The sequence below is a fragment of the Syngnathus scovelli genome, chromosome 14, assembly GCF_024217435.2.
Source record: "Syngnathus scovelli strain Florida chromosome 14, RoL_Ssco_1.2, whole genome shotgun sequence".
Taxonomy (NCBI): Eukaryota; Metazoa; Chordata; class Actinopteri; order Syngnathiformes; family Syngnathidae; genus Syngnathus; species Syngnathus scovelli.
Genome location: NC_090860.1, coordinates 8,234,657 through 8,258,942, shown reverse-complemented (window position 1 = coordinate 8,258,942; position 24,286 = coordinate 8,234,657). Strand labels below are relative to the sequence as shown.

At 42.1% G+C, this 24,286-nt stretch overlaps 4 protein-coding genes across 4 annotated transcripts; 3 read left to right on the top strand and 1 right to left on the bottom strand.

Annotated features, from left to right (window-relative positions):
- The first annotated feature begins 925 nt into the window (after window positions 1–925).
- On the top strand, window positions 926–14,594 carry cep170ba (centrosomal protein 170Ba). The gene is made up of 19 exons (XM_049741527.2): window positions 926–1,113; window positions 2,047–2,184; window positions 3,194–3,283; window positions 3,766–3,846; window positions 4,314–4,370; window positions 4,544–4,700; window positions 6,094–6,222; window positions 7,019–7,513; window positions 7,594–8,513; window positions 8,666–8,824; window positions 9,507–9,639; window positions 9,744–11,312; window positions 12,042–12,288; window positions 12,389–12,521; window positions 12,577–12,702; window positions 12,786–12,874; window positions 12,994–13,087; window positions 13,158–13,209; window positions 13,291–14,594. The coding sequence occupies exons 2-19, from the start codon at window positions 2,080–2,082 to the stop codon at window positions 13,509–13,511; spliced, it is 4,857 nt and encodes a 1,618-aa protein (XP_049597484.1). The 5' UTR covers window positions 926–1,113; window positions 2,047–2,079; the 3' UTR covers window positions 13,512–14,594.
- A 122-nt stretch (window positions 14,595–14,716) lies between these two features.
- LOC125981431 (5'-3' exonuclease PLD4) lies at window positions 14,717–18,755 on the top strand. The gene is made up of 11 exons (XM_049741534.1): window positions 14,717–14,772; window positions 15,015–15,069; window positions 15,136–15,239; window positions 15,916–16,099; window positions 16,178–16,298; window positions 16,364–16,491; window positions 16,561–16,752; window positions 16,848–16,987; window positions 17,920–18,082; window positions 18,190–18,286; window positions 18,361–18,755. Exons 2-11 carry the CDS (start codon window positions 15,034–15,036, stop codon window positions 18,561–18,563), a joined length of 1,368 nt encoding a protein of 455 aa, XP_049597491.1. The 5' UTR covers window positions 14,717–14,772; window positions 15,015–15,033; the 3' UTR covers window positions 18,564–18,755.
- Window positions 18,756–18,912: 157 nt separating this feature from the next.
- Window positions 18,913–20,514, top strand: srp14 (signal recognition particle 14). The gene is made up of 5 exons (XM_049741536.2): window positions 18,913–19,078; window positions 19,418–19,490; window positions 19,820–19,932; window positions 20,014–20,046; window positions 20,121–20,514. Exons 1-5 carry the CDS (start codon window positions 19,055–19,057, stop codon window positions 20,208–20,210), a joined length of 333 nt encoding a protein of 110 aa, XP_049597493.1. The 5' UTR covers window positions 18,913–19,054; the 3' UTR covers window positions 20,211–20,514.
- A 74-nt stretch (window positions 20,515–20,588) lies between these two features.
- On the bottom strand, window positions 20,589–24,157 carry xgb (x globin). The gene is made up of 5 exons (XM_049741535.1): window positions 23,538–24,157; window positions 21,924–22,031; window positions 21,645–21,765; window positions 21,218–21,298; window positions 20,589–21,021 (listed from the first exon to the last, which is right to left on the bottom strand). Exons 1-5 carry the CDS (start codon window positions 23,711–23,713, stop codon window positions 20,905–20,907), a joined length of 603 nt encoding a protein of 200 aa, XP_049597492.1. The 5' UTR covers window positions 23,714–24,157; the 3' UTR covers window positions 20,589–20,904.
- Window positions 24,158–24,286: the final 129 nt, after the last annotated feature.

Sequence of the window (24,286 nt, the reverse complement as noted above, 5' to 3'; positions counted from 1 at the left end):
TGTATTGCATTGGTTAATTCTGGATACAATACATCCTCAGTTACAGGAGGATGCGCACATTCAAGCAACTGCACAAACTCAGTTTATTTTACCCTTCATTTTTGAAAAGATGCATATTTTCTAATGGAGTCATACTGTTGCATGAATGGTTGAAAAACATTTTGATTTTAATTTTTAAAAATATTTGTTTCATTTCTTTACATGTCATTTTTGCAAGTTCTCACATAAACTCTGACGCATGAATAAGAAGCAAATAATTAACTGGTTTGACATATTGGCTCACTTTGTTTCTCCTGTGACAAACTGTAGGTATTAGTTGTTAAAATGTCAAATAGTTTTAAAGTTATTGGAGAGATGTTTGACTTGTTAAAAGACTGTTTGGTGCAGCTGCTTTATTGATTTACTCTCATACATGTCACCATGTAACAGTACAAAAACATTGATTAACTACTTCATTAAATAAATACCAGTCAGCAATTGCATTTATTTTGCAAATCAAACGTCAATAGTGTAAATTTGAAGCTGAGCCTAGGGCGTCATCTAGTGGATAGACTAAGGACGAAGATTGTCTATAAGACATTGGTGCTCGGGTTTTAGGACTTTTAGGGGGCATCACAAGCATCTAAAAACAGTAAATGTTGTCACTGCTATAATGTGGGTGACAGTATTTTATTATTTTTTTTTCCGTATTTATTTTTATGTATTTTGTAATCGACGTTGCTTGTCTCCTCCCTTGCAAAAGCTATAAAAAAAAAAATTGACTTTGACTTCCGCGTTGATGTCAAAGTCAAATTGGCCCAAACTGCCGTTTTGCTTTACTGACGGAGATTTTTTTTTTTTAAATTGTGAATTTTGCACCAGAGTGAGAACTCGTTCGTCCAAGATAGGCTTGACGTTACTTGTCAAGTGACGTCATGATGTCAGGAGGCGGAGACACGTCAGACAGTTTCGCCCGGTTGTCATTCCCCTGAGGAAAAAAAGAGGGTGTGCGTATAATCTACCTGGCTGCGATCACCTGGCACCGTCCGTGTACATGTTGGTCGTCGAATTTCACTTTTCCAAAGACGTGAAACGCTGGCTTCTCTCAGAAGTAAGACGGAGAAGGCTCTACAGGTACGTTGGTGCTCGGGTGATGTCGTAAGCAAAATGCTTGTTTCGATCGCAACCAAAAACAAATCCACCAAACCCGATTCACTCAAAATAACGTCGAATTTATAATAATCTGGATTTACGACATAACAGTTTAAATCTGGCAAGAGTTTCAAATAGAAACACTGACAGGAAATAACAATCCGAGATCTTTGGAAGTTTTTTTTTTTTAAGACAAAGTTCACCGAATGTCCTACATTATTGCGACAGCTTTTAAACATACCTAAACAGACAACGTAGAATTCAATTGAATGCTAATAGACTTTATGATCAGGATTTGTGATGTATTCTAGTCTACTGTACATCATGCACACCTGACAACCCCTTTATCTTTCCTGTACGGTTGACTGCTTAAGTCAAATATCTTCATTGCATGGGCTTTAGTAGGAACTACCAGACTGGAGTTGTTTGGATAAACAGGTCTAATCTATCTGAGATGTTCTGTTTCCCAATTTTTGATGATCCGCACATATTGTATATTCAAGAAAATGTCATGGCACAGCACCTCACAAAAAAAATATTCACAAAAAGTGGAAAAACAGGTTAATTTGGTACCTTCTGCCACCTAGTGGAAGAGCATTTCATTGTTTGATGATATTTCACCTAATCTCAATGCGTCTTCACGAAAATCCCACAAAATTATATACATTGTATTGAAATGAAGATGTGCTTGTCTCAAATTATTTACTTAGTGTGAAATATTTAGTCCTGCTTAGTTGAACACAAATGATTTTGTATGAATGGCAACAGTCCTGAAAATTTCCTTGACATCACTTTAAAACAAGTCAAACATATTGTGGCAATTAAGGAATACAAAAGAACATTTATTAGGATTCCCAAAGTGAGCGCACTGATGTTCAATGATTTCTGTCTTACTTGGAATGCTTTATTTTCCAGGATGCCAAGAAGATCCTGACTCGCAGCACCAGGATGAGCGTGACGTCATGGTTTCTGGTCAGCAGCTCGGGCACGCGCCACCGGTTGCCGCAGGAGATGATCTTTGTCGGCCGGGACGACTGCGAGCTAATGCTGCAGGTGTGTGACTTGTGTGTGTTTTCGGAGCGAGGGCTCACCAAGGTGATGCATAGGAGGCCGAGGTTGACACAGCAAACAGCAGGATGGTGTCACATGACTGCCAACCGCCTCCCCGTGTAATCTCTTCAAAAATGATGAGAACGGCTCCTCTGATGTGTGTGACATGACAGCCGGTTGCATTCATGTGTCAAACACACCAAGCATGGCCTCCCAGCATGCATTGCGGTTGTGACGAGGCCAAACTGGCAGTAGGCAATTGTGTGTCATGACTGAGCTCAAAGTGTCCATACTAAAAAAAAAGTTTCCCCCTTCTAAAATGACCCATTGTTTATTTGATTTGATTTGTAAGTGCTACTTTACTCTAGCTCAAAAGCCGCCCCCCAAACGATTTAACAGTTGGATTCTTTGAATACTTTCCGTAGCTCTCCATATTATGTGACACTGAGAAAATCCTGTTTGGCATGAAAGTAGTATCAAATGACTCCGTGCCTTCCAACTTGCATGTTTAGAATTACCGAGACAACTGTCGCCTGGTGAGTATCCACCAGTAATTAGAACATCTCCGCCTTTGTTTCTGGTCTGGACTTCATTGGCCTAGATGTTGTTTCCTAGTGCTGCAGTTGAACGATTTGGCCGAGTGATTTGTCCTCAAACAGTCAGAGGCCTCAGAGTGAGGAATGTGTCAGTGCTGCCGTTGCACAGTTAACCTAATCAAGTCGGTAAACTGTTTCATGAAGCCTACAGCCTCAGGCAAGCAAGTCACTCTCCAGAAAGTTAAAAGTGCCGATTGGACAACACAGACAATCCACATCAGGCTGGCTTTTTCTAACCAGATAAAAGGCCCATTGATGGGTGTAAACGATTCTGCCTGTTGGTGATCTTTGTCACGCAGAGTGGTCAATGAGCGGAGAAATGAAAGTGTCCTAATCGCTAGCTCGGTTTGGATACACAGTAACGGATGAAAACAGAAGCACATTTTTATATATCTGGATATTTCTATCTTTTGCAGTCTCGAAGTGTGGACAAACAGCACGCTGTGATCAACTATGACCCCAACGCAGATGAGCACATGGTGAAGGATCTGGGCAGCTTGAATGGGGTGAGTGAATCCAGGCTGCCTCCGGCTAGAGTAATGGAGCCAGCTCCGGTTTGGTACCGTTCCTTAATCACAAAATGACGGTTCTGGTCAGGACAACAACTGTAATCAAGCGCCATTCCTTTCTAAACGCTCCGCCTGTCTCCGCTTTGCTGCTTCATTATCCCCACTCAACTCAGAGTTGAGTGGGTCAGAGATGTTGCTCATTGTTCTCCAAGAGAGTGTCTTTGGGCCGTGACAAACTAATCAGAGCGTAGCAGTGTCAGGACCTGGACCAGTAATTATACATGACTTTCAACAATTATGTCTCTGCCCTTGCTTAAGGACGTAATCTCATCAGCGTTTCAATGAACCACGGGATTAGCTTTCAATGGGAAAAGGGCCAACTGCAAAGCACCTTATGGTATCTGGACCTATGCATCAGTGAGCAAAAAGTGCTCTCATACAGTTCATACCATGATTATCTGCGTTTTTTTTTCTTTCAGACCTTTGTGAATGACCTCCGAATTCCTGACCAGACGTACATCACCCTCAAGCTTTCAGATGTCATTCGCTTTGGTTATGATATCCTTTATTTCCAAATATGTCGTCTTAATGATGTATTCCACCAGTATAATTTAGATTCAATATATTTTTTTGGTATGCTCATCTGGCCTGAGCCCACTGGCCAGCTGTAATGAGCACCAATAGGCTCCTGCTTGCGCCACCAATATTCAACTTTTCCCCTTTGTTGGCCACTGGCTACAGAGGCATGTTAATCCTTTGTGGTTTTCCAGTCAGGCGTTTTAGATTATTGTTTAAATGTGGACTGAAAATCTCCTGCACCCTTTGACCCCTCCCTCACAGCCGCAAGCTTGTGGGAGGTGGAATTTAGTTTAGATAACATGGTGGATTGCTCTTGCACTACTGTGACCATTTACGGATGTTTGTCACCACAAATGAATAACCACATGTCACACCTTGCATTATTTGTATACTTGTAAAAAAAATAAAAAAATAAAAAGATCAGTTCTACCTTAACTGGTGGCCACATGCTCATGTATATATACTGGAGAAGAGTCAACACAAAGTGCCAGAGGAGGCTCTCAAGGTAAGCTTTTCAGACAAGCCCTGGCAGACTGTTTGCTATCGGGATTTTTTGGTGAATGCAAACATGGATGTGCAACCCCGAGTAGATTGTGTATGGGAGGGACGAGCAGGGCATTGTTGTACTAGTTGTATCTTGTGCCTGACATCCTGTTTCCCTTCTCACACTCTGCACAGCACGAGAAGTACACCAGCCAGTTGCAACTCAGTCTCAAAGCTCTGGAGGCCCGGGTGAAGGACAAACAGCAGGTTCACAACCAAGAGAAGAGCAAAGAGATTGTTTCCAATGCTAAGCTACCTCAGAAGGGCGAACGCAAAGCACTTTCGCTTTCAGGTAAAAATGAGCCTTTACACCAGGGGTGTCAAACTCATTTTTTTCACGGGCCGCATTGTAGTCATAGCTTCTTTCGGAGGGCCATTATGACTGTCAACCCAAATAAATGTATGAGCACCTCATATTATATACAGTAAAAGCTACAAAACAAACTGACAAATAACTCGTTTTCAAATCAGACGAGTAAAAACTGGTCAAATATTTAAAAAAAAATATTAAAAGTGAAGACGATTTGCAATTCTAGTAATGACATTTGATGCAGAATTTGTCTTCGCGGCCCACATAAAATGATGTGGCGGACCATATCTGGCCCCCGGGCCTTGAGTTTGACACCTGTGCTTTACACGATCTCTGTCGTGACAAGCAGCTGCTTTGGAAACTGCTCTTTGGGTTCCATGAGAGGAACAGTGAAATTGCTACAGCCAGTCAAAACGTATTCCCCATATAGATATGGATGAATTTTTTTGTAAAATGGTGTGTTGTCACTTAAGAAATAGACTTCGGAGGTGGCTGCATAAGTTGACTTAATTGTAAGTGAAGGGGTGAAAAGGATAAGGAGAAGTTCTTATCTTGGTCAGCCATGCCTGTCAGCTGACACGGAGGCCTTTTGGATGTACGCCCACAAAGGTTCTTAAAGCGGTGTTCATGTCCTGGTACCAACGCTTCACATGGGTACTGCCTCAGAGTTGCTCTCAGGGCATCTAAGCTTCTGTGAGCTGCATCAATCTCAACAAATCCTATTTTACGACACAGGCAATAGTTCAAGAATTGTTCGAAAAGGAAGTGAGAAAAGCTCTTCCAGCTGTTCACATTTTTTTCTGCTCCATAATAACCCCTATGACATCAGAGGAAAAAAACAGACTCGCTTAAAATAGGATGTTTGTGAACATCCCCAGAGATGTAGATTTTCTCACAACTGCCCAGTGACTCAAAATCTTCCCCGTTTTGGAAAAATAAAAGCTCTTGCATGCTTGACATTTTTGGTTAGTTTTGTGTGAGTTAAACAAGTCCGGCCTGACTCTGCTCCAACTTGAAAAAGAGCTTTTCTGCTTTCTCTTGCGTGTTTTCCAATCCAGCTGCTCAGGATGTAGAGTTTGTCAAGTCTTGCCGCTGTCAGCAAGGGCGGGACATGGCACATTTAAAGTCAGGGTGTGACTCATTAAAACATTAAAGTACATAGCTTGCCGCACTAGTACTTGTCATAGTACTGTATCTTAGAAACCATGACCTACTTTGGAAAAATTAAAATGGAAAACTTTACAATTATTTAGAGACCAGAATAGAGTTGTTGCTTGTAACAACATTAAAAAAAACCCATAAAAATCAGTTTTTCCATTTTGCCTTCTATGCATAAGTTTATCAGCATAACTAATATTTTGTGTTTGTCATTTAGCTACTACAGATACACTAATATCCAAGCCAACTCCTCTTTATGGCCAACCATCCTGGTGGGGGGAGGATGAGGATCCAGCCACTAAAATCCAGAACCGGAGCGGGAAATCCACACACCTACAAACGCCAGGTCTGAGAATGTGTTTTACAAATATGTCTCACTGGGTTTATTTTTTTTTAATCTTTTTGTTATACTGAATACTTTTAAATCACTTCAAACCTAGTTGAAAGTATCATGATTTTCTGTGGCATCACTATCCAATGCCCTTTGTGGGTCACTGATAGATGGGATAATGTGAAGCCCAAGGCACATCCCTGGCTGCCAGTTGTGGAAAGTGAGCCAGCTCTTACTATGGTAGGCCAATGGGCAGTGCCTGTCTGCCTCGTGATGGATTATGACCCTCTAAGCTGCTGGAGGGGGTAGGAAGCTTTGATTGTTGGCCTCATGTCGAGCAGCAGTAACAGATAATACGAGCCCTGCTGGGCTACATTCAGCAACTGTGAGATGAAAGTATCACTGGTTTTCCGATTTGGGTGATTATGTATATTGACAACACAATCGGCAAAATCCCTGATGGCCACCGTTCATGCAGCCAGGATGTGCCCTTCAATAAGCTGATCACAATTATGATTTGATTGATTGATTACCAATCCATGGCGTACGTTTTGCCCAAGGTCAACTGGGAATGGCTCCAGCTCGCCTTGGACCTTGAACAAGTGTTATAGAACATTGAGTCTCTCATTGTAGCAGCTCCAACAACTTCAACATTTTATGAATAAGAATTGGCGACTTTTTTTTTTACAACTCAGAAGTCTCCATCATGTCATTTTAATTCAAACACGGCTATGTTCCCAAACTTAGTAAGTTCTGAAATGCCACATTGTTGTGAGTTGAACTATAATTATTTGTTGTATCTTGCCACCAGAATCTGGTAAGGACGTTCCCAGGTATGAGCTTCGCAGTTCTTTGTCTGACAATCAAGGCAAGTCCATCTTTTCCTACCGCCAAGAGCCCAGCTACTTTGAGATCCCCACAAAAGAGTTACAGCAACGGCCGTCCAAGCCACCAGACTTGCAAGTTCATGAGGTTCCAACTAAGGACACTCAAGATCAAGATCTTGTCCCACCCACCCCGACGCCTCCCGTGGTCCAAAGCCATGCCTCCTTCACTATCGAGTTTGATGAATGCACCCCAGGCAAAATGATGATCAAGGACCATGTCACTAAGTTCTCCTTCCGTCAGCAACGTAAGCCTCCTCCTGCTGAGGGTGTGACCGCTCCTACCGAGGTGATGTCAGCTGAAAGTAAGGTTGCTGACTGGCTGGTTCAAAGTCCCAGTAACATGATGAGGAGAAGATCCCAGGGTGAAAACATCTTCTTCAGTGGCAACAATGATCCGTCACTTCTGAAGACTGTCAAGGGTGAGTACAAAAGTCTGTAGGTTTATCCTTAATGCAATTAATAGGGATTGACTCTTGAAAGTTTCTTCTTTCATCATCAGTCAACCAATATGGAAAAGTCATCGGTGCAGAAGATCCCACAGTCAATGAGCAGACTTTGCTGCCATCACAATCTCCAGTTGGCTACCAGATTTCATCACAGCTCCAGAGAGCCTCCCCTCCTGAGCGCTTCACTGACTCAGAGCAGCCCTCCTCTTACTCTCCTCCAGAGTCTCAATCCGGTACCAGCAAGGCAGATCCTCACCAAGCTTTTGTCATAGAATTTTACGAGCATTCTGATGATAACCCCAGAAGGAAACGTTCCCTGACTAACTCGTCAGAGCATTCAAACCTCAGGCTCCATCTTGAAAAGGCCAGGAAAAGCACAAGTCCAGCCAGTGAGAAGCAAGTCCAGTCCGGAGCCTGTCGCACTCCCCCATCCCAACGGTACACTATTCCCCTAAAAGGGTCCGCTTCCTCTAGTTCCCAAAGAAGTGGCTCTCTGCGACGGGAAAAGACAGAAGAACGAATCAGCACCGGCTTTTCTTCAAGGTCATCTTCTGGTATTTCTGTCAAGCCTTTTAGCAGTGTGGGCCGAAGATCCAAATTAGCAAAGGAATTTACAACTGAATGGCTCAAAGAGAAAAAGCAGACGTCTTCTTCCAATGAAGAGAAAAAATCATTTATCCCTCCAACAAAACCTGAAACTGAAACTTCAGTAGTCCCACAGCTTGATCAGACTCTCAGCAGCCCTACTATGGTTGATCCTCCCTCTCTACCCAAGACATCCTCTCCGATCAACCAGCCCGTTCCCCTCAAGGTCCCGACGATGCCTCTCGTTTGTCAGAGTGGAGAGGTCAAGATGACCCAAGGAGGCCCTAGAAATGCAGAGGAGGACACTTTGAGCGATGCGGGAACCTACACCATCGAAGCAGATGCCGCAGATAAGGAGCTTGAAGACGCCCGCAACAAAATTGATAAGGCAAGTTGTTGTTTTTTCTCACAGCTGTGGAGTTCTAACCCTTTACTTTTCAATCCGAACAGTCTCGTGTCTCTTGGGACAAAATCCTTCCCAGAAAATGGAACCATACATATTGATGGCCCCGATTACCCATTTTGAATGCTTTGTTCCAGGTGTTTGGTGTTGTTGTGAATCCAGTGGGAACCAATCACACTGAACCAGATACATCAGCCACATTTAAGCCTGTTATTGTTGAGAGCAGGGAGCTGCATAGGCAGAGTAACAATGGGGAGGTGAGGCCTGCTCCGCAACAAGGAGCAAGTGGGGTGAAGGTAAACCTTCCTGCTCGGATTGGGAAAAAAAAAAAAATCAAATCAATAGTCTTCCAATTACCACTCTTAAAATCGGGTCAATAAATTGGGCCTCAATCTTTTGGTAACTCTGTCTTTTGATTCCCTATATTTCTCTCTTCTCACACACTTTGGGATATTCGTGGTTTGATTTAATTAGGCAAGGTGTAATTATGAATCACAAACCAATCACCAGACAATTCATCCGGGTCACCTGCACTATCTGATGTACAAGAGAAGAGCTGGATTAAGAACAATCTGACATGAATTTTAGAATTCTCAGTTTGGATTGACTGTTGAAGGGTGTTAAATTTGGAATGTTTATTTAAGTGGTCTTGAATTTATAGTATTACAATTTTATATGCTTTTGTGTAGTTGTGTAATGTTTCCAAAATAATTAAAATCTATACAGTGACAAATTACATCCACAATAATAAATAGAAATTGAAAAAGATGTCAATCAAAACTGAGCATTTAAAAAAAAAAAAAAAAAAAAACTTAACTCTTGTGCTGGAGGTCATTAGAGTGTGCAATTGTACCTGATGTAACTCTATACTGTAGGCTTTCTTAATTTATTTGCCGCTGCGGAAAAATAAAAATCAGATGTGCTTCATCTGCGTCATTTAATAGAAACACACAATAAGTCACGTTTTACCTTACACAGGTTCAGATGGCAAGCGGAGTGATGCCGGGAGCTCCAAAATGGATGTCTTGCTGGGCGAGCTTGGTCGACGTGGAGCCTGGTCCTTCGTCTGGCCACTTTAATAGGTCGGCCCAGATGGGGTTGTCAGGAGGAGGTAAGAAGCCGATTTGAAATGATAATGAGTCCGCCTCATGAATATATTTTCTGTTCCACGATGTGTGTTTAATATGCAATTGTGCAATAACTATTTGATTGTAGCACGGACCACAATCCCAGCCAAGCTCAGCCAAAATCATGACAGCGTCGACTCCGAAGGCCCAAGAACTCAACGCATTCTGAAGGAGATGAATGACGCTCCAGCACCCAGCATTCATATTCACTATGAGCCACATTCGACATTTGTCGTGGAAGAAAGCAGCTTGGTGGCCACCAGCACTTCTGATGATGGCGTTCATCGATTGTCCGTGCAGGATGATTTGGACCCCGATAGTCTCAGCGATGCCAGCAAGTCTGACGACGGTTCCATCGTAGAGCAGCGAAGGGGGCCGCCGTCAGACACAGGAAAGGGAAAAAACGAGGATGAGCTCAGGCAATCTCAAAACTTAAACACGTTCTACATTGATTCAGAAGACGACTCCCCCGAACCAGAAAATGGAGCCTCAAACTCTGTCACTATTGAAAAGACTGAGAAAAAACGATCTCCTAAAACCTTCTCAACAGCCACTTTGACCAAGCGTAAAGGGGGACAGGATTCAGGAAAAGTCAGGCCCAGCATGTCTGCTCCTATTCTGGTCCAGGAAACGCAGAGTTCGGACTCCAAGGACAGCTCAACATCCTCCTTAGTCAGACAAGAGAGCTTCACCATGGCGCAGCCGAGCAGTGCCAGACTGCCCAACATCTCTTCTCACGGAGAACTTGAACCTGACTTATTCCAGCAAACCTCCAGCCAGGACACTCATACTTACCTCAAAGACACGGAGGATGTGCTTGCTCTTCTGGAGGCCAAGATCCAAGCAGGCCAATCTGAAACCGCAGCTTCTCCCGTACCAGACTCCCTCTCCGGGGAGTCTGATGTGGATTCCTCCAGTACAGTCAGCCAGCAGAGCAATAAGACCAAGTCCAACCCGCTGACTAAAAAACCTCCGCTGAATGTGCTCCAAAGGGAAAGATCTTCGGGTAGTTTATCCAGTCTCTTCTCAAACTACCAGTCTTCTGTTTTGCCTCAACGACCAGAAAAGACCGAGGCCCTCAGGAGACCAGTTGGACTAAGGCGTAGTATTGGCAAATGTGGTTCTGCTGACCTGAGTGACGACCCTCAGTGCTCCAATGTTCCGTACTCTGATCAGGAATCCACACACACCCAGAAAAAATACACTATACCCCTTCAGCGGGATGATGCCAAGAGTTCAAGGGTGAACCAAACGTTGAGCCGTGTCAATAGCTTCTCAGCACCAAGACCCACACGGGCATCCATGCTCAGGCGAGCCCGCCTTGGCGACGCCTCCGACAACGAGACCACAGAGACAGAACGGCTCTCCCAGGAGGCGGCTAATGCCCGCGCTAAGGAAACCAAGAAACTCTCCAAGTGGGATATGCTAGCCATGCCTCGCCGCCGGACCAGCTCCTTCCATGCAACCAGTGACACGGAGAACTCCGCCGCCTCACAGTGGGCAGGAAAGAACCTAAACCGTACCACAGAATCTGGAAGCACCAGGACATCTGCTGTCGGGCCAAAATCTGGCGAAAGACCGCTGAAGCCCTCTCTCACAAAAACACCCATCACCCGTGGACGCTCCAGCAGTGCCAAATATGCCAGCAGCACAGCGAGTGAGTAGAAACATTTATGATTGGATCAGTACACACCAAGCAACATTGAATAGCAAAATGTATTTATTTTAATTTTCAAGTAATACTAAAAATCATTTAAAAAATACAGTATTTTTTTTCCATTTAAACAATTTTGATTTTGCTTGAGAGACCAGAACTTAATAGGCATGGGACTTCAATGTCTGACCCAGTGATGAATTGGTTTGTTTTTTTAAATTTATTATTCATTAATGACGTCTCTACTTGGGCAGATTTGTTTTTTATGTGGGAAGTGATCCAATACTTTTACTAACAATAATAACACCTCGATTCATCTGCACAATTTGCACCAGTTCAACCATTTACATACTGCTGCAATATTGTGAGCCTTTATCAAGTTCAATAATTCAGAATTGGTCTTGACTGCATTCAGCTGCGGTGCTGTGAAGGTTTAACATTTGCTCATTTTTCTCGACTCCAAAAAAAATTGAACTCACCTCCGTAAGAAATGAGCACATCCACACCACCTTTTCTTTATTCGTGGACAGGGACAAAGCTGGAACTTTTTTGAGGTCTTCCTTTGCTACACAGCACACGTGTCTGAGATCAAATTGGCCACCATTTAGCTCCGCCCCTGTTCAAAAATCTTTGGGGTGGTGTACTATGATAAAATTTGTGTGTCTCTCCCTCCTTTTCCTCCCTTTATCACAACTAATCCTCTATAACACAAACCAATTCATGCTGCCAAAGGCTCCCGGAGACGCCAGAAAGGTTGTGGCTATACCTCCACGTCAGATGAGGAGTACGACTCCAATCACATCACCCCTAAACACAAACGCTCCCAACCTTCCTCAGCCTCCCACAGTCCGCACCGTCCGCCTCGGCCCCACCCGGTGGTTCCGCCGCACCCCAAACCCCAAAGCAAGGATTCTGAAGAGCAGAACCAGGACGGGGAGGGCTTGAACAACTGGTCCACCCACAGTGCCGAGATTGCGCGGTAGGGATTTGGGAATATCACATTTGCGTTGTTTGGCAAAATTCTGCGGTACGCCCATCGCCTCGTCTCGAACTTTTCGTTTGCGCTCCCTCTCTGATAGCTTGAGTCAAGACCTGGCCAAAGATCTCGCCATCTTGGCCCGAGAGATTCATGACGTCACAGGAGAAGGTGACTCACAGAATTTGACGGCGGAGAGTAGCGTACCTGTTTCTGCAGTGACTGCTCATGAAAAGGTAAACGGAATTACATCCAATCAGGAACAACCTTACTACAACAGTCATTTTGCAGCTCGTTCAGCGGATACCAGAGATGGGATTGAACTATCAGAGAGTCCCACCACGTACTTCATCAGCAGAACCTAACCCAAGCGACCAGGATGTGAACTCCGAACTGCAACTTCACAACATAGAGCAGGTCTGACACAATACCACACTCCTGGCTGAAACATCTGACGCAAGCCATCTGAGATCATCAGAGGTGATCTTTTGTTTGCGCAGGTTGCCGTGCAGGACCCCATGCTGAACCCTGTGTCGCAGGTCATTATGGCCATCCGAGAGAACACGGAACAGCTTTCTGAGAAGATCAAGTAGGAACCTAAGTGTCATTTATTTCTAGTTTTATATCTGTCTGGAGATTTTTTTTTTCATAAACACCAATGAATGTCATTTTTCAACAGCTTGTCTAATATTGCTGTACTGTGTTCAGGGTGCTGTTTCATGACAAAATGGATGTTTGGGAACAAATAGAGGCGGAAGTTAATTCAAATAGCGATGGGCCTGTTGTCAAGGCATCCAACAAGGTATGGGTTCACTTTTATTTTTTTATGACTATTTACAAACTCAGGCCAAACTGTCTTGCGTGTGTTTCAGGATATTACATCTATTTTGAAAGAACTGAGAAGAGTCCAAAAACAACTTGTGGGTAAGTCAGTCAGAGCATGTACAAATCTAAATACTTGTCATGATAATTCAATAATTCAATAATTGTCATTTTTCTTTGCAGTCATAAATACGGTTGTGGAGCCCAGTTGGCAGCCGGACGCTCATTCCTCTGAGTCTGAGGTCACCTCCTCACAAGGGGGTCACTTTTCCCGACCCGCGGGGTCAAGGGACTGGAGAACGGTCCACTCTGTCTCCAAGCGAGGAGGTGGTCGGAGGCCCGGGGAAAGTGTGCGGATGGCTGCCGTGACGCCGGAAGATCTCCGAGAGGGACGCTTGGTTTGACATCGGCTCGGCCTCAGTGTCACAAACACAGGTGTCGTGCGTTGAAGGCAGGAAGTGAAATCAAGCAAGGTGAAAAGTGGAAGTGAGAGCACTACGGAACTTTGAGTGCTGCACATAGAATATGTAGAACACAGTGGAACAGTCTGAGGAGGACTTCCTGAAATGATTTCATGATGAAATGCCCTCAACACTAGTTGATTGTATTTGCCAGTAATTTGACCAATTCAAGTTTTCGAATCAAAATAAATTGTTGGCATTAAAAACAAAATTAACACCCTGGGACTAATCAACTCAGGGAACCCGACAAAAAAAAAAAAATCTTTTTGTGTTCATTGTACAATCTCAAATTAATTTTAAGCATGTGTGGCCTGCTCTTGCTGGCATTTTTCCTTTCCAGATGTTCTGTCACATCTATGCATTTTGACCAGATCTATGCAATAACGTCAAATACGTATTTATATTTTGTACAAAAATCATGCATCGTCTCCCAGATGTTATGTTTTCAGGGAGTTAATGATCAGTTATTCCTTTCAGCCGAATAAAAGGAAGGCAACCAAATAGCACGAGCGACTGTAAAACCTCAGTTGTCATGCATTTAATGTGCTGTCGTTTCTGAGCAAAACGTAGTTTGTGATCTGATTATACTACCAATTACCTCTATGGGGCTTTTGCACTAAAGTAGCGCCACATTCTCCTTTTATCCTTGCTTTTCACCTCTGCGACAGCAGGATGAAAGTACCGCGGTTCACCAGCAGGTTGATGTTCTTCCTCTTCTTCCACGTAGCGTGCCATTGCGAAGTTCTTGCAAGTGCCCCTAAGCTATGTTAGGATGCTTCTCGCAACCCGGCAAGATGTTTACAAGTGAATGTGTGACGCGTTGCTGCTAATCTGTTTTGATGGGATAGTTGGCTTTAATCCCAACAAAGTCCTTATAAACCTACGAAGCGGAAATGTAAACACTGTGTCAATCTGTTCCATGACTGTTTTGTTGATAAAGAATCACATTTTGTTGTCTTTTTGGTGTTTTATGTTATGTCAAGCAAATTATGAGGGTCTTTTTCTAATAAATTGAATTTGAAAGTATGGATAATATGTGGTAATTTACTTGTTTCTATTTCAAGCACAGTCTAAATGGTGAAATGAAAATGAGGGGGTGAAAAAAAAAGGGGAACTGAGTTTTATACAATAGAGATGAAGAGGAAGAAGCGATCTGAGTTAATTTAAGTGGCGGACCCCGGTAGCAGGCCTCCGGCATTTAGGGGTGGGGTGATGTGTTTGTCTTTTGTGATGTCATGCTCTTTTTGTATCTGATGAATTGTCTCCAGCCACAGTTGTTGGCACGCAGTCATAAAGACGACACGAGACGAGTCAAAAAGAGTCTTTATGATTGTCTGCCACAGCTTCATGCCTGAACTTCATGCGAGTTGTTCCCCGTAATGCATTTGTTTTATTTTTTTAATAAATCTATCATTAATATTTTGCTTTCTTTCTGGACTTTATTAGGTCAATTGTGCATGGAAGGATGACCATCTATAAACCTTACTGTCTTAAACACAAGGTATGTTGACCTCAATTCTACAATTATACACTTTTGTGCTATTGAAATTGTTTTATGTCATGTCAGGAGTTCTATGTCAACATTGCCAGTGGGGTTTATTGCGGACTGCTCATCGCGGGGATGCTGTATTTGGTTTTGTGCCTCCCATCCAATCACCAGAAACAGTGCAGGTAACAAGGGAATTAAGTTACCTTGTTTATCTCTCTGTGCAAGAATTTTATCGTACCTACAGGAAGAGGGGTTTTGCTAAATTAATTCAAAGTGGAGCTAGTTTGCGGAAGTTTACAATTTAGGTGAATCTCAGACAGACAGCAAAGAAGTGAATGATAATCAAGATTTATAATTGAATAGTGTCAGCACTAGTGTTGAAAATGAAATGAAAATATAATCTCTAAAATGTTTTATCAAGGTATCATGTTTATTTTGTTTTTCTGGGGTTCATATTTTTTCATTTGTAATTGATGGAAATCAATGATTGCACCATAAATGCTAAATTAAGAAATCTACTTAATTGAGAAATATTTGACACATTAATAGATTATTTAGATAATGTTTTTGTTTTTCTGGGGTCAATATTTTTTCATTTTTAATGGATGGATTGATGGAAATGAATAATTGCACCATAAATGCTAAATTAAGAAATCTGAATAATTCAAAAATATTTGGCAGATTAATAGATTATTTAAATAATAATTAGCGAGCAGCCCTAACATTGAAAAAAAAAGTGCATTGTTGCTTCGGAATAGGCACCATAAACTCTAAAAAATAAAATTAAAGCTTACAAAAGAATATTTTTCACAAAAATGGTGGTGGGAGGAGAGTCTAAAAGTGCATTTACTGTTCCAGTATGGTTCTTGTGGAGAGTATTCCTCAACACATGCAATACAAAGCCAACGTGACCTTTGGGATCCCTTTGGAGAAAGCTTGGAAGGACCTCCTTTCTGTCGCGACGACCAACCTGGAAGTGGTTTCTTTTTACTGGACATTAACTGGGGATGACATCGGCGTCAACGATTCCTCTGATAAACCCGTAAGTACCATCTCAATGAGCTAAACCAGACTCTGCAGATTGTGGCACACTAACAAAGCTTGACCCTGGCAACAACAGGGACGGGAAATCTTTGCGCAACTTCAATCTCTTCCCTCCAAGAAGGTCGAAGTCCGAGTGTTAACCAGCATTCCTTCCATCAAAACACACTCCACTAACTTAAAGATCCTAGCAGAAAAAGGTGTGTGTTTGGAACACAATGGCACAACTTTCTTTCTCACCAACATCTCTCTTCATCCTCTACAGGAGCGTATGTACGCCATGTGGATTTTGGACACCTGACAAAGGGTGTGCTGCATAGCAAGTTCTGGATAGTGGACAGACAACATGTGTTTATCGGAAGTGCCAACATGGATTGGAGAGCTCTGACACAGGTGAAACAACTGCTTCGGGAAACACAGTGTAAGTAAGACGACTGTTTAACCACACTTGTGACTGTGTAGGTAAAGGAACTAGGCATGGTCATTTACAATTGCCCCAGTCTTGCAAACGACCTCTATCAGATCTTCTCGTCTTACTGGGAATTGGGAATGCCTAAAAACACCATGCCAGAATACCTACCAGTCAGTCACATCAATAAACAGAACCCCCTGTTGGTCAAAGAGGATAACATCACCAGCAGACTCTTCATATCAGTCAGTTTCTGTTAACTTTTTTTTTTTAGGATCAACAAGAACTATATGCAGATTCTTGTTAAAATATGTTGATGACTTTTGTTATTTGCATCAAGGGTTCCCCACCGTCAATCTGCCCAAATACACGGACTCTGGACCTGGATGCCATTGTTTCCAGCATCTCGGAAGCTCAACGCTACATTGATGTAGCTGTCATGGAATATTCCCCCATCATACGCTTTCAACACCCAAAACGGTGAATAGAAAATATACAGTGCGTCATTAAATAAGAATATCGTGTTGAACTTTATTTAAGCAGTTCAATACAAAAGGTTACATCTGTAGTAGACTCACTACACACATAGGTTATTATAGTTAATTGAAATTAATGAAATAGTAAAACTAGAATTTGTTGTTAGCAAAATACAAATGATGGTGTGCTAAAAAAAAAACATCAAACCATTATATTTATATATATGTTATATATATATAATTACAGCTAAAATGTATTTAGTTGTTTTGTCTGTCATTTAGCGGCTCGGTGGGGCACTGGGTAGCACGTCCGCCTCACAGCTAGGAGGGTGCGGGTTCGATTCCACCTCCGGCCCTCCCTGTGTGGAGTTTGCATGTTCTCCCCGGGCCCGCGTGGGTTTTCTCCGGGCACTCCGGTTTCCTCCCACATTCCAAAAACATGCTTGGTAGGCCGATTGAAGACTCCAAATTGTCCCTACGTGTGAGTGTGAGTGCGATTGGTTGTCTGTCTCTGTGTGCCCTGCGATTGGCTGGCAACCAGTTCAGGGTGTCCCCCGCCTACTGCCCGATGACGGCTGGGATAGGCTCCAGCACGCCCGCGACCCCCGTGGGGACTAAGCGGTTCAGAAAATGGATGGATGGATGTCTGTCATTTAAATTTTTACATAAGCTTTCGGGCATCATTTCAAATGAATTTATTTTGGTATTACTGGTGAGCCATACGAAAGAAACAAGGTCAGTTGTTGAGAAACTAGTTTTCTTTGTTTGATTAAACGAGTGACTTACTTATCCAACCTTTTCAATGTTAAAAAGCTACTACCTTGAATCTAACTGCTGAAATAATACAATTTATAAAACACAGCCAATAATTTATTGCGATGCGCCTTTACACCAAGCTATGTTTTGATTTATTTCTGCACTGCATTGATCTTCCAGGTACTGGCCCACTATTGACAACGCTATTAGGACAGCAGCGTTCAGGAGGGTTAAGATCCGAATGCTGATCAGCTGCTGGCCCAACTCCTTTCCAGGAATGCTACCCTTCCTTCGGTCACTTGCCTCCTTAAACAGCTCCACGCATCACCTCAGCATTCAAATAGTAAGGAATTCATACCATTCTGCTTTAGGCATGTTTTTTAAAAAAAAAAAAAAAGATATTTATCAGCTGGTTTAAAGTAATAAATGTTGCTATTTTTTTCTGTTTAGAAGTTATTCATTGTGCCTGGTGGAAACCAGACTAACATTCCCTTTAGTCGCGTCAACCATAACAAATACATGGTGACTGACAAAGTGGCCTACATTGGTGAGTAACTTGCATGACCTTTGCCCCCGAGATTTATCCTGCGATCAATTATTAATGAGCTCAATGCTACGCAGGAACGTCCAACTGGGATGGGGACTATTTCGTGGCTACAGCTGGAGTGGGTTTGGTGATATCCCAGCATGCTCCTCCCCGTATATGGAAGAGAAAAACCGTGCAGGGCCAGCTACAGGCGGTGTTCAACAGGGACTGGTACTCTGAGTTTGCAGTGAACCTCACTGACCTAGGTCACCATGCAGACTGCCCACTGTTACCATGAGAAAGGATAAATACTCTTTATATGTGGTCAACTACATCTTAATAGCATCAATTGAAATTAAGTAATTGAAGCTACGTTTGATATATAAATTTGCAACAAGATATCCTGTATGAACATGTGCTTTAATTTTTTTTAATGTATTTTCATTTACTGCGTTGCCTGGAATAAACACACGGTGCCATTGTGTGAAAATGATTGTTTTTAATTAGAATTGATTTCAATGGAGCTATGCAGATGTTATTTTTAATCGTTATTTTATTGATTACGATGAGTAGTTTGACAGTTGAGCACACTGACTAGGCAAGTTTTGAAGATCAGCGTCAGACATGACATCCTCCGAGCCACAAGACGGCGCTGTGGTAAACAAAGGAGATTGGCGGAAGTGGAGACAAGAGCGGAGGAAGAGCGCACGCACCACTAGTAGTACGTGTGCATCTAGCTGTTAGCGTCCGGCTATTGAGCTAATCCTACGTTTCTCTCAAGTCGCAAAAATGGTGCTGCTTGAAAACGATTCGGTAAGAAGCAACGTCAGTTTTGTTGTAATGTTTATGCTTTGCCATTAATTTAAAGCGTGCAACTGAAGTATCATTCGGCAAACGCCAGTCAGTACTGTAGACGAATCTGGGTCTTGACAATATCAAGCTGTAAACTTGTCAAATAATTGTATCATTAAGAATTGATTTATTGAGTAAAACGTAGTTTTATGTCTGTAAAAAGAATAGTTTGAATTTTTTTCCCCCGTCAAAACCTTGCCATATAGTCATCTTAACTTGGTCTACATTTGTCGAGGCATATGTGCGTGAACCAAGTGACTAAGCAAAGTAGATTGTGCTGATTTTTTTTGTTTCCTGTAGTTCCTCACAGAGCTCACACGTTTATTCCAAAAGTGCAGATCATCTGGTAGTGTTGTCATCACTTTGAAAAAGTGTAAGTAGCCCGACCGCTTGCCGTTGCATGTCATTTTAACGTCACGTGTGTGTGCGTGTGTGTGGGGGGGTCATGTATCGAAAGTACTGGTATCGGTTCTTGGTATCAGTGATTACTCAAGCGTTGAGAACTTGTACTGGTATTAGTCTGAAAAAGTGGTATTGAACACCTCCACACTGCAAGAGAGTATTAATTTGTGAAGTTTTTGATGAAGATAATATTTTTTTTAAAAACTAAATCTGAAGAATGAGATTGTCTACATGCAGCCCTGTGAAGCACTTAGTTGGTATTGGCATCTTTAAAGACTTTTTTTTTTTTTTGTTCTCCAGATGACGGGAGGACCAAGCCCATGCCCAGGAAAGGCAACTCAGAGTCTTTTGAGCCTGCAGATAATAAATGTCTTCTCAGAGCTTCGGATGGCAAAAAGAAAATCAGCACAGTGGTGAATATGTTGTTGATGTGTTTTCCCCCTACTGACTCATTATATGCTTCTTTTCATTTACTCTACATTTTTCTCTTATAGGTCAGCACCAAAGAAGTAATCAAGTTTCAGATGGTACGTTTTGGCATTCTGCAAGTGTTTGAATTTCAAACAATGTGCTGAATACTGATGGAAGCAACTATTTGCAGGCGTACTCCAACCTCCTGCGAGCGCATATCGACGGCCTGAAAAAGAAAGACAAGAAGAGCAAAAGCAAGAAGAGCAAAGCCACCCAGTGAGCAACAGACTCAAGGGCTCATGAACTGATCCCGTTCCTTTCTGAGAAGATGGGAGCGGCTCCCACCCGGGTCAGTCTCGGTTCATCCACCCGGTGATCACTTTGATATTTTGCCATGATCACGTGTCGTCAATGACTTTTCCGTGCCATCTGGGAGGATTTCTTGTACTGCACAAATGGAACTCTGGAGAAAATCCACACAGTTGGATGCATTTTCTTTGGTTAAATGGCTACGCTTTCTATTTATGTTCAAATAATAATTGTGAAAGCAGTCACTTTTTATGTTTGAGCTTTTTTTTTTTAAAGGGGAGGTGTGTATATCTATCGAAGAGATGGAATGAAATGTTTCACTAAAATCACATTTCATGTGTTTCAAAAGTTTGTTTTTCTCATGTAATCATGTCATGTACAATGGAAATATGAAGCTGCCACTCAGTCCCTCTTTCTTTTTCAAACTCCATTTTCTGTCAAAAGCTTCAGTTCATAGAAAATGGGAAGCAGATTTCAGGATGGACTTCAACTGCCCAGAATCATGAACTATGTCAGGCGCGTTTGACCTCTGAATGGGAAATCCCGAGCGTCCAGGGCTGTGTGCTATATCGGACTTGCAGCGAAATTTAAGTTGACTAATAAAGTGCTGTTAAAAAAAGTCACTGTTTGTGTCCATTTTGCTATTGAAGAACAAAGTGAGCCTTTCAGAGTGCTGCATTTCTCTTGTCTCCTTGTTCCTTAGGGGAGACTGCCGCCTGGTTGTGTCTGGCCTCGTCCTCGTAGCCTTTCTTCATCAGGCGGGTCACGTACTGGAACATGGTCTGGAAAAAGCCATTACCACTACAACGCTCCACACACAGGCAACAATACATTCAACCACAAGAGGCCAGCATATACTCAATAAAACCTGACTGACCTGGACAATAATAAGTCCCAAGACAAAAGTCACCCGGTCAATTAGTATTAGAAAATGTTGCGGCATGTACATTTTATTAAAAGAGGATGTGCGTTTCTCACCTTCCAAGCCTCCTCCAGCTCAGTCGTCCATCTGTCCTTCAAGATGGGCTGCACGACACTGATGAATTCTGCTCCAACATACTGCCAAAATGTGAAACGTAGCTATCAGGACCAGCAAGGTCCACTGCAATTTGTGAAATTTCATGTATTCTTTGGGGATATGGATGGGCCATCACAATCAGTAGTTAGCGATGGGACTAATGGTGGTATTAAGAGGTGGATCAGGGGTGTCAAGCTCCTGTCCTCTGGGGCCGCATTCCAACATGTTTTCCAAGAATCCCTCGTTAAGTGCACCTGTGGCAAAAGTTAGGCTCTCGAAGAACGTGAAAATGAACTGAACTTTTCACTCAGGTGTGTTTAACGAGGGTAACTTGGAAAACATATTGGAACGCGGCCCCCGAGGACTGGAGTTCGACACCCTTCTTACACTGTAGTATTTGGGAGGGGCATTGTAGTGGTAATGGCTTTTTCCAAGCTCCACGGCCAGAGCCTCCAGTTGCTCCAGTTGGTCCAACCTGGCCACACTTTTCTCAATAAAAGACATGACTCTGAAAAAGAGATTATGATTTATATGATGGATTTTATATCTCTTATAAAAGAACAATGAAAATAACTCTATCATATTCATATATGTATCAAATAATTTGGTTTGGATAGCATATGAAATTTGAGTGTTCAGGCTTAACTGACTGACCATGTGACTTACCGCAGTCCGTGTGCTCTCAGTTCACGGTTGGTCCGCAGCCTCTCTAGGTCATCGACATCTCGGAACAGGAAGAACACGTCCTTGCATTCGGGGTGGGTCTCAAAGAGCCTGTTACCAAGACAACGGCATCAAGCGGACAAGGGTGAAGCTGTGTATATACAGTAATCCCTCGTTTATCGCGGATAATTGGTTCCAAAAACCAGTCTTCGGGGGCCGCATTCCAACATGTTTTCCAAGATTCCCTCGTTAAGTGCACCTGTGGCAAAAGTTAGGCTCCTTCAGGACGTGAAAATGAACCGATCTTTTCACGCAGGTGTGTTTAACGAGGGTAACTAATATATTGGAACGCGGCCCCCGAGGACTGGAGTGATATATATATATATATATATATATATATATATATATATATATATATATATATATATATATATATATATATATATATATATATATATATATACAGTGATCCCTCGTTACTTCGCGTATAAATATATATATATATATATATATATATATATATATATATATATATATATATATATATATATATATATATATATATATATATTTATCAGATGACATACATATATCAGATAAGACATATCAGATAAGTATGTATATATATATATAGTATGTATATATATATATATATATATATATATATATATATATATACATACATACATACACACACACACACACCCACGCGCGCGCACACACACACACACACACATACACACACACATTGGTAACATGGCACAGAGCTACCACTTATTTTTTTCTCTTTTGTGTTCGGCCCTTTTGTTAAAGAATTCTTTTCCACACAATGTGCCACTGTATACACACATGGAATTTTAATTGGTGCTGCATATGTTCAAGCCTATGTCTTATCTGAGCTAAAACTCTAGAAGAAAGCATATTTGTGGAGGGAGATTTTTACAATAATAGTCATGGCAAGGCTCTACGGTATAGCCAGAAGCGGTACATCCATTCCCAGACTAACACGCTAAGGTCACACTGGGGACACATGTCATTAATTGGGCTCCAAGCCAAGTGACCTACAACACCCGTGCTCTACATCCAACAGCTGAGGCCGAAACACCCACCACATACGTCATATAGCTTCACATGTCACTACATTAGGTACACCCATGCCATCTAATAAGTTGCATAACTGAACCTCTTAAGGGCCGTTTTTAAAATGATTATTCTTTAATATTTTTGTTTGCTGACAACAATAGCATAGTGCACACGTGGACTGAATATTTATATATATAAGTACTGTTTGTATGGCTAAATTTCCTACTTGCACCCCTAACATTCTGAGTTAGGGGCCACTGCACTATATGAGTTGAAAAAAGTTAGTGTGGAGCCCTGAAAGTCAAATTTCTTTAGAGTTTGCATTCAGATCAATTTTTCATTTCTTCTTTACAGTTGATATAGATGAATTGTAGCAGAGTATCATGGGATCGAAGAATACTGCATCCATGTGTAAATGGCAGGAGAGTCCCAGGTATCAAATTTTTCTAATGATGTGGGTGGGGGTGGCCACCATAGAGCTTATTGTGCATGCAACAATAAGTTAAGTTCTTTAAAACTGATCAACGGTCTTACCTGACAAACACTATGATGCCAACTTTTGCAATGTCATCCCTAATAACTTTCCACGACTCCTTAATCATCTCGATCTGGTTTTGGCTGGGATGTCGTCCTCCTCCTCTACCAACATCATGAGTGCTCTTTTCTCCAATTTCTGCAGTTTCAGCCAAGCCGGATATTGCACAGCCCATTCTTCATAAAAAAACAACGCCTGTTTTTCCCCCCGCTCCAAAACAAAAAGAGTTTCAAATAAATGATGTTCAACAGGAGAGTCTCAGTGTTGCTACTTGATGTAATTTGGTGGCGAAGTGCGCTGGTGAGTTTCGCCTTTCTGCTTGGAGATATCGACAGCCGATGTGAAACACGTCAAAGTAAAATGAACACGTGATAAGAGAACGGATATGATTTTACGCTGAAGGGCGGCTCTAGCAAACATCCGGTGTAGCTCATACTACTGCTAGCACATTTGACGCATGTTTTTTTAAGCGTTATTGTTGGTATGATAAAACATTATTAAAGCTTCCGTTCAACACGACACTAAGAAAAAAAAAGCCAAGTTGTTGTGCATATTTTTTTGCAAGTTGTAAAAACAAAAAAACAAATACAAACGTTGACACATTTTAAATCGGTACTTTTGTTGAGTGGAGATCAAAGTTGTATTAAAAATTGACTGTAATGACCATGACAATATGAGAATGTAAGGCAAATATATCTTATATTGATACTACTATGCATTCATACTGATTCATGCATATAGCAGTCAG